This window comes from Rutidosis leptorrhynchoides, chromosome 9, assembly GCF_046630445.1.
Source record: "Rutidosis leptorrhynchoides isolate AG116_Rl617_1_P2 chromosome 9, CSIRO_AGI_Rlap_v1, whole genome shotgun sequence".
NCBI classification, from domain to species: Eukaryota; Viridiplantae; Streptophyta; class Magnoliopsida; order Asterales; family Asteraceae; genus Rutidosis; species Rutidosis leptorrhynchoides.
Window position 1 is genome coordinate 46,627,923 of NC_092341.1, and position 16,564 is coordinate 46,644,486.

The 16,564-nt window shown below is 32.0% G+C and overlaps 2 protein-coding genes across 2 annotated transcripts; both read right to left on the minus strand.

Annotated features, from left to right (window-relative positions):
• Positions 1–2,266: 2,266 nt before the first annotated feature.
• Positions 2,267–7,199, minus strand: LOC139868004 (uncharacterized). The gene is made up of 4 exons (XM_071856345.1): positions 6,282–7,199; positions 5,767–5,868; positions 3,788–4,747; positions 2,267–3,283 (listed from the first exon to the last, which is right to left on the minus strand). The coding sequence occupies exons 1-4, from the start codon at positions 7,197–7,199 to the stop codon at positions 2,267–2,269; spliced, it is 2,997 nt and encodes a 998-aa protein (XP_071712446.1).
• Positions 7,200–9,464: 2,265 nt separating this feature from the next.
• LOC139868005 (FKBP12-interacting protein of 37 kDa-like) lies at positions 9,465–14,846 on the minus strand. The gene is made up of 9 exons (XM_071856346.1): positions 14,781–14,846; positions 13,117–13,168; positions 12,973–13,034; positions 12,562–12,629; positions 12,411–12,447; positions 12,255–12,342; positions 10,256–10,320; positions 10,078–10,155; positions 9,465–9,539 (listed from the first exon to the last, which is right to left on the minus strand). Exons 1-9 carry the CDS (start codon positions 14,844–14,846, stop codon positions 9,465–9,467), a joined length of 591 nt encoding a protein of 196 aa, XP_071712447.1.
• Between the last annotated feature and the right edge of the window lie 1,718 nt (positions 14,847–16,564).

Here is a 16,564-nt window from a genome sequence, read left to right on the forward strand (position 1 = left end):
GGATATTTTTGGAACATTAAGCAGTTTTATCTTAATGAATTGATATATAGTTGGTATGATCAGTTTCATTTATATCACTGTGTTCTATATTAGCATGTTTAATCCATGAATAATTGTTGATTATTCAAAATCTCCATAATCGTTTATGTTATGGGAATAACATGAATTAAGATTAATATGAATTTTTGGTTATATTCATTGATGATGAATAGTTAACTTACTGAGACCAAAATTCATATGTATTCATTGATGATGAATATTGGAATGACCCAACCATGAGATGTCACTACATGGATCATAGTCAGTAGTGAATCTTTTAGTGATTATGTTTTTATGTCCTTAGACTTGAGATGCACGCCAGTTTTGATGTGTGGAACATTGTACTTTGATATGGTTAAATGATGTCCTGAATAAGGCTGTTATAAAGGCCATTATTGGGTATAATGTAAAGCTCGTGATAGACATGTGTATGCAATATACGATTTGTTCCTCTAAAATGTTTGGAGTTAGATACTTTTTGAGCTCCTCGATGAATGTATAAGATATTTGTGTGGCCGCATCCAGATGTAATTAAGATGATACTTAATTAGTTTGGTGATCTAATTCAGTTCTAAGATCGAGAAAAAAAATTGTTAAACAAATGAGAATGACCGATGATCCATATCTCAAGTTTAACTAAAGTATCTGAAACAAAAGGACGAATGACATTTAAAACTTACCATAAAAAGTTTCGAGAAACTACTCTCACATGAATTTGGGGACAATGACGTGTTGCTAGACGCTTACCATTGTTTGTATAGTTACTTGGTGTTGTGCCATGCACAAGTGGGAGTCTGTAGGATTAATGTGCAAGGTACAACATATAACTATATGGCCAACCTCATTTGAGCCTTCGGGGTCACACACATATACACCGAGAAGTCAAATAAAATATATATATGATGTATATATATATTACTCAAGTAACAAAATAGTAAATCGAAATTAATTCATTTACTTTTCACATGAATAGTAAATGAAACGAAATTAATTAATTTACTATTCACATGAAAGCGACATGATAGAAATTATTAATTATAAGTTACATAATATACCCTAAAGTATTTGAGAAATACGACTTTGAAAAAGAAAATTAAAAAAGAAGTTAAAACGTGTAAATCATAATTACAACTTTCAAAAAGGAAAATATATCCGTGATCCAAATTGATTGATACTCTTTACTTTACTTCATATTATATATATGGACGAGAGAATTGAAAAGAGAGGGAGTAAGAAAAAATAACATTGTTTCATACGGAGTATCATTTTGGATTCATAATATTAATCAAACGTTGATTAATTATTACTTGGGTTTGGACTAGCATCAATTGACGTTGTTTGAAGTGTAGTGTGGACTATCCTAAGAGACGGTCATACTTTTGATCGTAAGTTTCTCTCCGTCTCATCAATTTCTCCAAGAAAGGTATATCGTTAACTCCTCTTTTGTTTTATATTCATGACAATTATTATGGTGTAATTGGATCATTGGGATAAATTAATCGTGTGCATGTTTCATTAAATATATGAATATATATAATCTTGTAAATGTTTTTATAAAATATTAAGAGATTATTATTTTAACTATCCGATGCGTTAATCTGAAATTGGTAAAAGTACACACGGTTTTCCAACAGAAACAACAACCAACAACAATAATTTGTTAATCACTTTAATACAGGTTATTAGTAAATAACGTTCCTAAACAAAGTAACGTGTAATCGTGTTACACGCACAAACAATAAGCATATAATAACTGCATAGCTTTTTTTCGAATGGCTGAGATTATAATAAAAACTAGCGAGCAGCTAGAGAAAACAAAGAATACAAAAAAGGGAAGAAAAAAAATCACAAGGAAAAGAGTGGAGACTGCATCCACTTGTTCCAATTACAATTTTTCTTTTGATACCTAGCGAAGATCCAATTGAAGCTAGACACGCAGATATCAAGATAAATAACGAAAAATCATACAAAGCAATCAAGATAAATAAATACAAAAATGTGACAAACGAATTCAAGGTGGTTATATCCGATCTCATATTAAAAAATGGTTATTCTAGAGAATTAATTCACTATTTCCGTAGCTTTTGTGTTTACATGAGCTAAGGTATGTTAAGTAAACGATACAAGAGTAATTATATTATGAAACTAAGATATATTGGCTGCCATGAGATCCAACTAGTATCCCAAAGTGGTCGTGCTATGATTACACTCGATTCCAATCCCCACATTAATTTTTCTGCTTCCATAGTAGAGATCCCAATGAGATCTCCAAAAATTTCGTTTTTTCGTTTTCTAGTTTAATCTTCACACAATCCCAACAAAAAGCAAGATCACATACTTGAATATGGAATGTCTTCTTCAATTGGACTAAGACTTCTTTTGATGTTGGACGTTTTTCTCTAGCGTTATCTAAGCACTTGCAGACAATGTTTAAGAATGTACCAAGTGATTGAAGCACAATTTCTTCCTTGATAACTTTAAGCACCATCTCGTATGTTTTTCCTTCTTTAACGTTTTGTTTAATGAAACTGAGTAGAGACCGACTCGTGTCTTTGTCGATTGCATATATTACTCTCCCATACAATATCTCAAATAAAACCACCCCAATTGAATAAATATCAGACTCTCTGGTTAAAAGACCAGATTCTAAGTACAACGGGTCCACATAGTCCATTGTCCCACACGCATGATCGATGGTAAATTTAGTATCCTCATTAATTGTACTTATCAAGGAAAGCCCAAAATCGCCGACTTTTGCCCTCCAATCGTCAAACAATAGAATGTTGGCTGTTTTGATGTCCCTGTGTACCACCACCTCTTTTCCGTGAGTACCTCCATGAAGGAAATCTATCCCGGTTACAACATCAATGCATATCATTAGTCGGTTTCGCCATGTAAGACTAGCATTGCTCAAATACCTATCTAGACTTCCCTTAGGTGCATATTCATAAACAATGAGTTTTTCGTCAGTTTCGTTGCTATAACCTACCAGACCAATGACATTCTCATGCCTATATTCGTGAAGAATTTGTAGCTCATTGTAATATTGTTTCTCCCCTTGACCATGACTTGTATCTAACTTCTTTACAACAATGGTATTATATCCGTTACCATGTCCATGCACCATGTCTCCTTTGTATACGCTCCCAAAACCTCCTACTCCAACCTTATTGTCAGAACTGAAATTTTTTGTGGCTAATTTAATATCTTCAAATGACATTCTGAGTGGGTCCTTGTGGGTTTCCTGTGTATCATGAGATCATACATTGATATATAATAAATATATATTCACAGATTATAATGTATAATACTAAGTACAATAATGGCTAACAATCTATCAAATATATATAGCAATTACGACATCCATTGAATTCTGGACATAAACTATTTCAGCGAAGTAATTAGAAACTGGAGTTCTTAAGTTTATCCCCAGTTGCATTTTAATCATGTTGCAGGGCAGGTAATCAATGTTTTTCCCCCTTTTCAACATGCTCTTTCATCTAATGACGTATTAATTAGACATATGCATATATGTATTATAGTATAGTGATTATGAACCAGAGTTTTAATTCGGAGGTGTATGATCGTATACTTCATTTAACTGCGTAATCCCCCATCGTTCAATACTAAAATGTTATATTTATTGATGCCTTTAAGTCAACCCAAATTCAATTTGCAATACTATAGACTTAATAAAATGATCATGTATGCAGCCTATTGAAACAGAATTGACCAAAAACTAACTTACTTGAAAAGATAACGCTGTTTGAAGTTCATTCACGACCACTTCCATTCGTGGGCGTTGGTTTTGGGTTGGCGCCAGACACTCGTACGTAATCCTCAAAAATGCATCCAAAGAATCTTTGTTAGGCCCCTTACTTAGGAAACAACTGTTTCCATATTTTTCTTTGTTTAATGTAGGAGCTAACTTTTCTTTTATTATTCCTTTGTCGAACCATCCTCGTGCCAAATGTGCCAACTCATAGTAATCACAACCCTCATTTTCAATCAGATATTCAGCGCGCTTTCCACATAGAACTTCTATCAGTACTATTCCAAAACTAAAAGTATCTGATTCTCTTTTTAGCCTACCGGTCTCAGCATCCTCTGGATCTACATAATATCTTTTACCAACAATGTCATTGAGATGGAGAGCATCGTCATCTTGATTTGGAGGCAGGAATACTGAGTTGTAAAATCCAACAATCTTTGCCCCTAAAACATCGTCCAACTCAATATTTTCACTATTTATGTCACGGTGGATTACGGTCTTTTGATCCTCCATCTCATTATGCAGGTAATTCAACCCTTGTGCAACACCGATGCAGATTTTCAAACGTTTTTCCCAGGTAAGAGTACCATCATTCAAACACTCATCAAGGAACCTTAAAGAAACATGCTTATAGAAAAGATATACATAACCATTTATGTAAGACAATCCAAGAAAAGATTCTATGTTGGGATGCCTACAGATACTAAGAGTTTCTATTTCTTTGAGTTCAACATCTCTATATACAATTTTTTCTACCGTTACCTTGTATGATCTTATGGTTGGTTCATATTTATCCTCACCTTCAATGGAAGAAAGATAATTGTTGTTTAAACATTCGATTTCTGCTCTGAAAAGGGCAGTAGCACGACCTGGAGCTGCTCTCATGTGCAACTTTTCACGAGCTAGATCAGGTATGTTGATGTTTACGATGTTAATCTGCAAGTGTTCCCACTTCTTTACCATGTGATATACAGCGGAAATTAAAGAAGATTATCAGTTATACATGCCAAAATATTGAGGATGCAATTTAATAATGTTTGTATCTTGTTTATTTATTTCCCTTATAAACAAAAGAAATTAATGTACACCGGAAGTTGTGATGTGGTTCAGCGGTTAGTGGTCTACCTAATTTCATCCCTGCCATGAAGTATCCACCCATGGCACTTTTCCCATATCGTTGGGGGGTAAAGGGGAGGGGGGTTTTACTTGGCCGTGCCCTTAGATCGGTTTCAAGGTTTCCTCCCAGGCAGCGATGGGGGCGGGGTTATTATCGCTGCATCGGCATAATCAAAACGGGAGATGATCGCAACGGGTGGTTTAGTCCCCCTCGGGTGATCTCAATCGTTGTCCAAAAAAAAAATAAAAAAATTTAATGTACACCGTGCACCAATATATGGAGTTGGAAAATATAATTAAATGATAAACTAACTACTAGGTTTTCTAGACTATTCCATCTTATTTCAGCATTATGTTATTTGTGTGGTAGTCTTGAAAGAAATTCAAGAGGAGAGAAAATCAAAATTTTAAACATAATTGCAAGGCTAATTGGTAGCATTTACGTCCTCAAATAAATATTATTTTTTTAGACAAACATAATTTATATTTACTATAGTCATTAACCCCATAGGCCATAGGGTAACTCAGTAATGGGGCTTAACTGCAATGTGTTGACGATGTGTTGACGGTGGTGACCAGAATTCTCATAAGAATTCCCATAAGCAAGCTCAGGGGTTAGACTCCATGATTATCCGCTCATTTAATGGGCCATATAATACACTTATGGTTTTAAATAGCAAGTACTTTATCATACATTAATTAAAGCCGAATTATTTTTAGTAGAATCCTTTGAAATTTAATTCGTTAGTATTATGCTATAGTGAAAATTCAACTTTCATCTAATTCACCTGATTAGTCAGCTTAAATACTTAAACTATGTGTGTATGCACGTTGATTACCTTCCAGGAGTAGAATGATTTAGGATGAATCACATCAGTTGATGAACTTTCGATTTTAGAAATCTCCAAAGTATCCTTCTCATCCTCCTTATCTTTCGCATTCTGCATTAAACGCTTTAAATTAATTAAATAAGACTTTGCTATTGCTCTTTGTAGGTAACAAATACTAGCAAATAAATAAAGATCATTTGCTAAATAGACATTGGTGTGTGTGTCTTAGTATATTAGAGTAATGATAGTATTTCATTTCAATTTTTTTGGATTAGCGAGGAAACCTCCTATTAACGATTACATTGACTCCTCCATAGAGGGTAAGACTCGGGTAATCAAGCCCCCTGAGCGCGATACTTGGTGCCGAGTGAATTGCACACAAGGAGCACCCTCTGTCAAATACTATAAATACAAAAAATCATTTTCTCTTATAAAACTAATTTTATCAATAGTCATTGCAACTATAAAAAAGATAAATGAACTACGGGTAGACTAATAACAACAATATGACAAGACCCCCTTACCACATTATCAGACGGTTTCCAATTTGCAATCACAAGTTCGGTCCTAATATGGTACCAATTAGGGCGTTTTGCTGGCTCGTCTTCTAAGCAAGAATACGCAACCTTTGAAAAGATCGCTAGCGATGGCGGTTCCGCTTGATTCCACAAATCAGGAATAATTATATCTTGCAATGTTCCCTTTTCAAAATGAAATTTGGCCAGTGGAGCTAGCAACCTATTTTCTTCGTATGCTTTCCTCCCGCACAAAAGTTCAAATAAAATGACACCCAAACAGTAGATATCCAACTTCTCCGTCACACCGCCAGTCTTTTCAGTTGCCGGGTCCTTATACCCTTTTGTTCCCAACGCACGACCAAGAAAAACTTGGTTCCTTCGTTCCACCGGCTGTTTGATGGAAAATTCAAAACCAGATAACTTAGGCTTCCAGTCATCATCTAATAAGATTGTAGAGCAGTTAATGTTACGGTGTATAACAATATAACTCCTTCCTTCTATCTCATGGAGGTCTTTAATTGCATACACAAGTTCATTAGCTATATCCAATCTTTGTTCCCATTTGAGGCTGGCCGGATCGCTTATATACCTCGAGAGACTTCCTCTTTTATAATGCTTGTTTATGATGATCTTCTCATTTTGCTCGTCACAAAACCCAATCATCGAGACTATATTAGAATTATCATGAAAACTTGAAAGCACCGAGATCTCAGTCAAGAATTCAACGTCTCCTAGCACACGCTTGCGGTCTAACCTCCGTGCGGAAATTTTTATTGACTCCCCGTTACGCATAAGTTTCCCCTTGTAAACCTTCCCAAACTCACCTTTCCCGATGATATTTTTACCAGCAAAGTTGTTTGTTGCCTTTAATATTTCGGAAAGTGGGATTTGTAAGTGCGCAAACTCTGTGATTGTTGATGCCATATTTATTGTTAAAAAAGTGAAAACTAAGAAGCAAAAGACAATGAGTAGCAATTGATGCCGATTGTAGGAATACGAGTAACCAAATAACTAACATATGTATATATAGATCCATTATTAGTTGACCTTTCATATATATATATATATATATATATATATATATATATATATATATATATACATATATATATATATATATATATATATATATATATATATATATATATATATATATATATATGTATTTACCAATCGGAAAATATAATATGTTATGTGACCACAGCATAATTTTCTAAGTAATTTACTTCCTGAGTTGTCAAAGATACTTTCTGAATGAATTGCAATCTGTTTTGGTTACCCCTGTAAACTGTAATTTCTTGTTTTTGCGAGAAATATAATACAGTTATTCATTTAAATTACGAAACTCTAACCCTAAACTCTAGACCCACTTGATAAATCGTGGTAGCCAACCACGGTTAAATTTAAGAACTTGCCCACATAGTCTGTATGGGATACGAAGCCATTCCGTTTACTTCTAGACAACTGATAATAAGTCACCTGTTTTAATCTCATAATAATATTAAAAATATTAATAATTGAGATATTTAATCATGTTATAAATAGTCAAGCTTAGAAATTGCTTGTAAATGAAGACATAGGTAGTAGGTAGAACACAACCATTTGAATTGAATGTTAATAGTGTAAGATTTATCCACTTGTATATTATATATAGTATAGACGTATAGTATAGTGTATTAACATTAATTCACATAAGTCAACACTATATTATATATAGTATTAATTCACGTAAGTCAACACTAGGGGTTTGACCTTCTAAGCTCGAGTTCGACTCGTTTGATATTTCAAAAGCTCGAGCTCGACTCATTAATTATAGGGGTGTGCACCATTTGGTTTCAACCCGAATAAACCGAATATCGAATCGAATCCAAAACAAAAAAAACCAAACCGAATTTTTTAAACGGTTTTCGGATCGATTGAAACTGAAATTGAATTCGTAATTCGGTTTTTGGTTTGGTTTTCGGTTTTGAAAATTTTAAATTCAGTTAACCGAAAAACGAATTAAAAACCGAATTCAAATTAGTAACATGATAAAACATATTTATAATTATAATATTTATATATTTATATTATATTTGATGTATTATTACATTTTTATTAAACAATAAACATGTTATATACCGTGTATACTTAAATTAATTTCACAACCATTATTCCTAATTTATATGTAAGTTTATGGTGGTTAGAATTAATATTATAATACATTACATATAATAATAATTAATATTATGGTGGTTAAGATTTACTATTATTCTTGTAACTAGTATTGATATAATATTAATTATTATTATATGTAATGTATTATATTAGTAATTAGTAAAAAAATAATATCTTGTGTATATTAATGAAAAGCTCGTTTAGGCTCGCGAGCTTGTTCGAGTTCGACCTATAAAGCTCGAGCTCATTTACTAAATGAGGATAAAAAGAAGTTCAAGCTCGGGCTCGAGCTCTTTTAGGCTTGGCTCGAATCGAGCTTTTAGCTCGAGCTCGACTCATTCGAAACCCTAGTCAACAATATATATATATATATATATATATATATATATATATATATATATTGGTAGGATCAATGGAGAAATAACCAATTGGGGGAAGCGGGGGGAAGCAAATTTATTTTTTTTAAAAATTTTGCTCACGAACATTATAGATTGGATGAAAATATGAACATTTAAAAAAGACACTTTGTGATAAATGTTTTTATTTTGGCGGGAAAACGCTCGAAGAAATAATATATAACAATTATCGTGTTTTTTGAGCGTATTTTGAGGGTTTAGAAATCAGGCTTTAGATATAAGGGTTTAGATATGTTTAGAAATTTAGGGTTTAGGGTTTAGATTTAGGGTTTAGATTTAGAATTTAGATTGAGTTTTTAACACGAACGGTTTAGATCCTTAAACCCAAAACCATAAACCTTAAACTCTAAATCGGGCTAAATTTTGACAAAAAGTACTTCACAAAATATGAAGAAGAAAAAAATGTCCGAACATTAATATTCTTCACGATCAATATTATCTTGAATGTTATTTTTGTTGGTCGTTTTCCCTCATAAATAATAACATTCATCACGAAGTGTCTTTTTTAAATGTTCATATTTTCGTGTGATCTTGATGCCCTTAAAAAAAATATCGAAAGAATCAGAATTTAAAAAAAAAAAAAAAATAATTACTTCACCCACTTCCCCCCAATTGATTACTTCACCCTTGATCCAACCCATATGCGTGCATGCGTGCGAGCGCGCGCGCGTGTGGCTAAGCTTAAAAACGGCTAAGAATGGATGAGCAAAATTTCAAATTTTTTTTTTTTTTTAAAGTTATCTTTTTAGAGTCTCTTAATATGCAGATTGTTGAAAACGCAAAAATTACAAATAAAAAAATAACGAAATCGTTAAAAATCGATGATAAATGATAATAATCGTGATGAATGATAAATTAATCATTCATCACGATTATTATCATTCATCATCGATTTTTTAACGATTTTGAATGTTTTTGGCTTATAAAAATATAGATTATGAGAACATTTTGATGCATATTTATAAATAAAAAAATAATTAAATTTTTTTTTTTATTTTGCTTATCCCGTTTGTACCTCAAAAGTTGCTTAACCGTGGATCCGTTCCCTAAATAGGATCCCGAACTGCAGACTAAACAATTCAATAATAATTTTAGAGATGTCATAGAATCTAATTAATTCAATGCGGTGTATATAGTGGAAATAAGATTTGAATTTGTTCACATAACTTGTGAGTATAAGCCCATTATTATTTACGGAGTACATGACAGACAAAAAAAGACAGCAGTACCTTCAAATTTGCTACCTCCTGCTCCCGTTTTGCAATGGTTACTATGAATGCGGCTTCTTTTTTCTTCGCTTTTTCTAGCTGAAGATAACAACACAAATATAGAGTTTAACAATGTCGATGAGAACTTGAATAACATGGTTGGTATTAACTTATTAGAACGAAACAATTATCATGTCACCTGATCTCTCAGTAACTCCTCAGACGAACTCAAATTGTGAAGATAACTGACAACAACTTCAGGTTCTGCATGTAAAAAGAATTAAAATATCAACATAATAAAAAGATTTCAAACCACATGTTAAAATGTCATGTTTTCCATAATGCAAATATATATATATATATATATATATATATATATATATATATATATGGAAAACATGACATTTTTAACATGTGGTTTGAAATCTTTTTATTATATATATATATATATATATATATATATATATATATATATATATATATATATATATATATATATATATATATATAGATATATAGAGAGAGAGATTTAATCAAGAGGGAAGCACTTTTTAGGGGGGAATTGAGAGAAGTAATTTTTTTTCGTTTTTTTCGAAAAAAAAATTTCAGGTATCAAGATCACATGAAAATATGAACATTTAAAAAAGACACTTTGTGATGAATGTTATTATTTTGGCGGTAAAACGCTCGAAGAAAAAAATGAAAACATTCAATGCATTGAATGTTTTGATTTTGAGTTTTTTTAAGGGGTTAGAAATTAGGGTTTAGAAATTAGGGTTTAGAAATTAGGAGGTTAAAAATTTGAGTTTAGCTATTAGGGTTTAGAAATTGGGGTTTTGGGTTTAGAAATTAGGGTTTAGAGTTTAGAAATTAGGGTTTAGATTGAATATTTTAACACGAACGGTTTAGAGTTTAGGGTTGAGGGTTGAGGGTTTATGTGACGACCCGGAAATTTCTGACCAAATTTAAACTTTATCTTTAAATGATTTAATGTTTTCGACACGATAAACAAAGTCTGTAATGTTGAGTCTCAAAGTTTTGGAACTATATTCATGTAATCAATTATTCTTTGACTGTTCTCGAAGATTCACGAACAATATATATATATATAACTTAATGTGCATATATATATATATATATATATATATATATATATATATATATATATATATATATATATATATATATATATATATATATATATATATATATATATATATATATATATATATATATATAGTGGTAGGATCAAGAGGGAAGTAACCATTCGGGGGGAAGCGGGGGGAAGCAAAATTTTTTTTTTTTTTTTTTTTTTTGAAAAAACTTTGTTCACGAACATTATAGATGAGATGAAAATATGAACATTTAGTAGAGACACTTTGTGATAAATGTTTTTATTTTGGCGGAAAAACGCTCGAAGAAGTAATGTATAACAATTATCGTGTTTTTCGAGCGTATTTTGAGGTTTTAGCTATTGGGGTTTAGATATTAGGGTTTAGATATTAGGGTTTATAGGGTTTAGATATTAGAGTTTAGAAATTTAGGGTTTAGGGTTTAGATTTAGGGTTTAGATTGAGTTTTTAACCCTAAACCCTAAACCCTAAACTCTAAATCGGGCTAAATTTTACTTCACAAAACATGAAAAAAAAACGTTCATATTCTTCACGAACAATATTATCTTGAATGTTATTTTTGTCGATCGTTTTCCCGCCTAAATAATAACATTCATCACGAAGTGTTTCTTCTAAATGTTCATATTTTCGTGTGATCTTGATGCCGAAAAAAAAAAATTTTTTTGCTTCCCACCGCTTCCCCCCGATTAGTTACTTCCCCATTGATCCTGCCCCTATATATATATATATATATATATATATATATATATATATATATATATATATATATATATATATATATATATGATTTCAAGTTATTTAGTAAACGATAGTAGCATTCGATTATTGATTCGATTAATATTTAGATAAGTTAACTAAAACGTTTAAGATGAATCAGTAAAACACTAATTTGCTACAGTATTTTCGAATTGCTACAGTATCCGAAAAGCCACAGTGTTTTCGAAAATCACTATTTGCTACAGTAAAAAAAACTTTGCTGCAGTATATATATATATATATATATATATGCATTATGGAAAACATGACATTTTAACATGTGGTTGATGTGCCTGATGTAATCGACACGCTTTAAAATACAGAATGCCACTTTTGAATATTTGACTTTGCAGCTTAAAGCTCTTACTAAAACAATATCAGTCCATTTAGATACAACCTAATAAAATCTTGTTGAATGATGCTTAAATTTAACTACAGAGGGCATAATTGTAATTTCAAACATACTTGGCTCTTTGGAAGATCATCCTTACAGCTCTGGAGACTAAAAAGGTGAAAACATAAAGAAGGGATAATGTACTCATTAAGTATTACAAAAAAAAAAACTATAGTCAATACTTATGAAAACGAGAAGTCAAACAAAGTCAACTGGTAATACCTCTCGAGAAGGGCTAATATCATCCCAGTTGCCACTCCTGGTGCAGTTTCTTCAACCTTTGATTTTGCCTGAAATGATAAACAAAGCCGTAATAGGTATGATATCAAGTAATCAACACACTTATTTCACATGAGAACCAAATTATATGTGTTCTGTACTTCATTCATGTGTTCTTAGCAATAACTAGTGTTCCTTTTAACTTTCAAGTTCAACTAAAGCAACTAATCAAGTATAAAGTGTTGTTCTTAAGGTTACACAGAAACTACATGTTTTTTGTGTATATATCTACACTATGTGGCCATGGGGGAGAAATGGGTATAATTCTATAAATGCCTTTTGCAGAGAAAATTGTATACCAACAAACTCTACACTATATATGAGCTAAAATAAACAATATAAATGGAAAATAACCTTTTTGGATCCAAAAATATCATCCTCGTCATCATCAAGATCTCCAAATTCCCTCTTAGTTCCTACAATCCCACATTGCAAAAGACGAAAATAAACGAAATAAATATTACAAAATAATCAAACACAAAAAAAAATGATATTTACCTGCGTGCCTAGTTTGGTTGGTTCCAGCAAATTCCCCATCGAAATCATCATACTGCAAGAGGCGTTAATCAGTAAAAAATGGATTTAATTTCAAATTGAAACAAAATAAGATGTTTGAAAGGCATGAAATGAAATACGACCCTAGAATTTTTTATAATATCGTATCGAGATGCCATTACTATTTTCTCCGGGTCTAGGAAAGTTCTTTAAAGGTCAAGTGAAGCACACCGCAACCGTCAGTAGTTTTTTTTTTTTACCACTACGGTTAATTTGTTCCAAGTAAATATTTATTTAAAAGTTACTAATCAACTTATTCATCAAATTAATTAATTAATAAATGATTTTATCAATTATGACATTGTGGTATTTGGTTGTATCGGACACGGCTAGGCATAGATTTGTTTTTCTTTTCGTATTGCTTAGTTTTCTAGGTACGATCCTTGTTCCGTGTCTTTCTCTTGTATTTTCCGTTTGATGACGTTTTCTCTTTGAAAACGTCTCAGTATCTATATATGAGTACTCGTATTTTTACCAAAAAAAAAAAAAAAAAAAAAAATTAGTTATGGAAATATTGTAGACTCCTACGCAAGATATTACTCTAGTTATATTATCTATTCGATCAATCGATATCTATAATATTATATAAATATTTAAAATAATGATGCCATAAGTAACGATTATACAATTTTTTTGTCATAAATAATTAATTAATCAACTTATTCATCAAATTAATTGTGGTACTTGTTTCTTTCATCTATACCTGACAATTGAGACCCAAACACTCAAATTCGAGTCAAATGGGTCAAGCTTTCGGGTCAATTGGGTTTTGAGAAAAATTAGGCCTAACAATGTAAATCAAAACTTAAAAAAAGATTCAAATGAGTTTCTCTCCAACCTATTGAGTCCTATACAAAAAATGAATGGTCTAATGGGTATCAATACTCAAAGATCAATAAATAGAAATAGGTCTAATGGGTTTTGTGAATGGGTCAAATGGGTCAAGCATAAAAAGTTTCATCCGTCAATAATTCATAAAGCATTCATGTTTATATCATTTATTATGTATATTAATGTTTCTTATGTATATTTAATAAATAATAATAACTAAAATAATGTAATAAATTTAAAAAACGTGATGTAACCCGTTTGACCCATTTGACCCAATTGACCTGTAACCCGTTTCGACCCGTTACCCAAACCGACCCAACCTGAACCATTCTGACTCATTTAAAAAATTGACCCGTTTGACCTATGACCCATTTTAACCCAAAACCATTTTGACCCGTTACCAAAACCGACCCAACCTGACCCGTTTGCCAGGCATACTTTCATCCTAGTCTAATACCATAACCTATACATAGAATAAGGTTTTATATAGAAAAATAATTTTTTTGTAAGAGAAGCACCATAATCACACGTTCTAATATCTGGGCAATTTTCAAGTAGCGATTGTTTATTATTTTAACTACAATAATAATAATGATAATGATAATGATGATAATGATTAATACCAAATAATAAATAAAAATACTTTTAAAGTGGACGTATAAAATTGGACAAGTAATTTGTAATGTTGTATATCATTTATTTATTTAACCCATTGAGATTGAAGCCCGGCATGTAAGTTCGTAACTGGGCCATGATAATCAAAGCCCATTACTGACCTGGTAGAATAATTTTCTCGTTTTCCCATAATCAAGACTAAGCTTAAATAAGTAAAATAATGCCATTATTTCTTAAGCAGAACAATAGAACTAAAAATCAACACAAACAAGTTATATTATTTATTTATATTTTTTAATAGCAGTTTGGGATCACTCAGGGGACTAAACCACCCACGCGTTTATCTCTTGCAGTTGTAGAATCCGTCCCCAACTGCTGCCCAGAAGAAAACCCGACCCAATCCTAGGGCAGGCCACTATCACGAGAGTCGAACTCCCGAACTCTCACTTAAAGAGGCAGGTCACTACCACATGAGTTACTACACACGGTTAACACGAACAAGTTATTAGTTGTGTCTCTCTCGTAACAATGTTCTTTGCTTGGGAATAGGAATTTTACTGATTTATGCAGAGGGTCCCTATGGTTTGTCAAAAACTACTAACCCAATATAATTTTTTTGTGCAATATAATTTTTTTGTTACTTGAGAAATCTCTGTAGTTTATCATGGTTGTATGTGTAACGGTGGTTAATAATCTCCGTCATCTTGCTAGTTTTATTAATATTAAAATAATTGTATTGCCTTTCAAAAAAATAATCTCCGTCAAATCTCTCACGTGCTATGCACATGTGCAGGCCCGGCTGAGTAAGGGATCAAAGTGATCAATTAATCAAGGCCCAATTTTTCAAGGGTCTAAATATTTTATACAAGGAGTATTAGTCTAAGTTTTTTTTTTTTTTTTTTTTTTTTTTTTTTTTTTTTTTTTGAAAAGCCAAACAAATTATATTAAACACAATAAAAGTACATGAAGTGGAGAGCAGTATGCGAGAGCATACTTACAACAAAAATAGAAAATTTAGATGGGGATTAGACCCTAAATCTTTTGTACATGCCAGTGAGCGAAATTATACAATCAACCTTGATCATCATAAAACGATGGGTTTAGAAGCCATTGATGCCATGCAAAATTTGGAATCTTCGAACGTTTTGAGAGCCATTAAAAAGATTTGACTTGGATTTCATTTAGCGTCATAGGACCATTTCCATTCTTCTTTTGAAAAATGGCATGGTTTCTATTTTGCCAAATGATATAACCACATACCCACTCGATGGCTTGCCAAACTTTTGAGGATTTATTTGAGGCCGGATCTCTTTTTCCTTTGAAGCACTCTTCTAAGCTGGAGTATAAGTGGTTAGTCGAATTCCACCATCTAAAAACTCTATCCCATAAGTCTTTTGCAAAGGAGCACTTCAACATCAAGTGTTCAACAGTTTCGATGTCGTCATCACAAATAGGACATCGTATAGAGTCGAGATCAATACCTCTCTTATCTAATTCAACTCGGACCGGTAATCTTTGCATATGAGCTCGCCAGATGAAGATATTTATTTTTTTCGATAGCAGCTTGTTGATCATGGTTTCATTTGCTGACAAAGGAGAAGGCACAAGCTTTTGATCTAGTAACTTGGTAAGAATATTTGTAGAAAACACCCCATTTGCATGTAAAGTACATTTCCATGTATCACTAGAGTTCCCACTGAAGTTGAAATTGTTGACAAGCTTTTTAAGATCTTCAAATTCATCCTTGGTCCTCCCTGTTGGTTCACGAAGCCATTGCCAACTAAAATTCCATGAATTTCCATCTTGCACAATTCTATCCATGATTAACACATCTTCATTCTCCTCTAGCATGAACAATCTTTCGAATTTATTGCAAAAAGCTTGGCCACCTAACCATTTGTCTTTCCAAAAAAGAGAACAATCGCCTTTGTTTACCACTTTCACA

Excerpts from the sequence above, each read along its gene's own strand:
- LOC139868005 (XM_071856346.1), bottom strand. The coding sequence starts at position 14,846 with ATGGCATTATTTTACTTATTTAAGCTTAGTCTTGATTATGGGAAAACG. Across the intron at positions 12,448-12,561 it reads ATATTAGCCCTTCTCGAGAG|TCTCCAGAGCTGTAAGGATG; the intron begins GTATTACCAGTT and ends TCACCTTTTTAG. Across the intron at positions 10,156-10,255 it reads AGGAGTTACTGAGAGATCAG|CTAGAAAAAGCGAAGAAAAA; the intron begins GTGACATGATAA and ends TGTTATCTTCAG.
- LOC139868004 (XM_071856345.1), bottom strand. The coding sequence starts at position 7,199 with ATGGCATCAACAATCACAGAGTTTGCGCACTTACAAATCCCACTTTCC. Across the intron at positions 5,869-6,281 it reads GGAAACCGTCTGATAATGTG|AATGCGAAAGATAAGGAGGA; the intron begins GTAAGGGGGTCT and ends CGTTTAATGCAG. Across the intron at positions 3,284-3,787 it reads AAACAGCGTTATCTTTTCAA|GAAACCCACAAGGACCCACT; the intron begins GTAAGTTAGTTT and ends CATGATACACAG.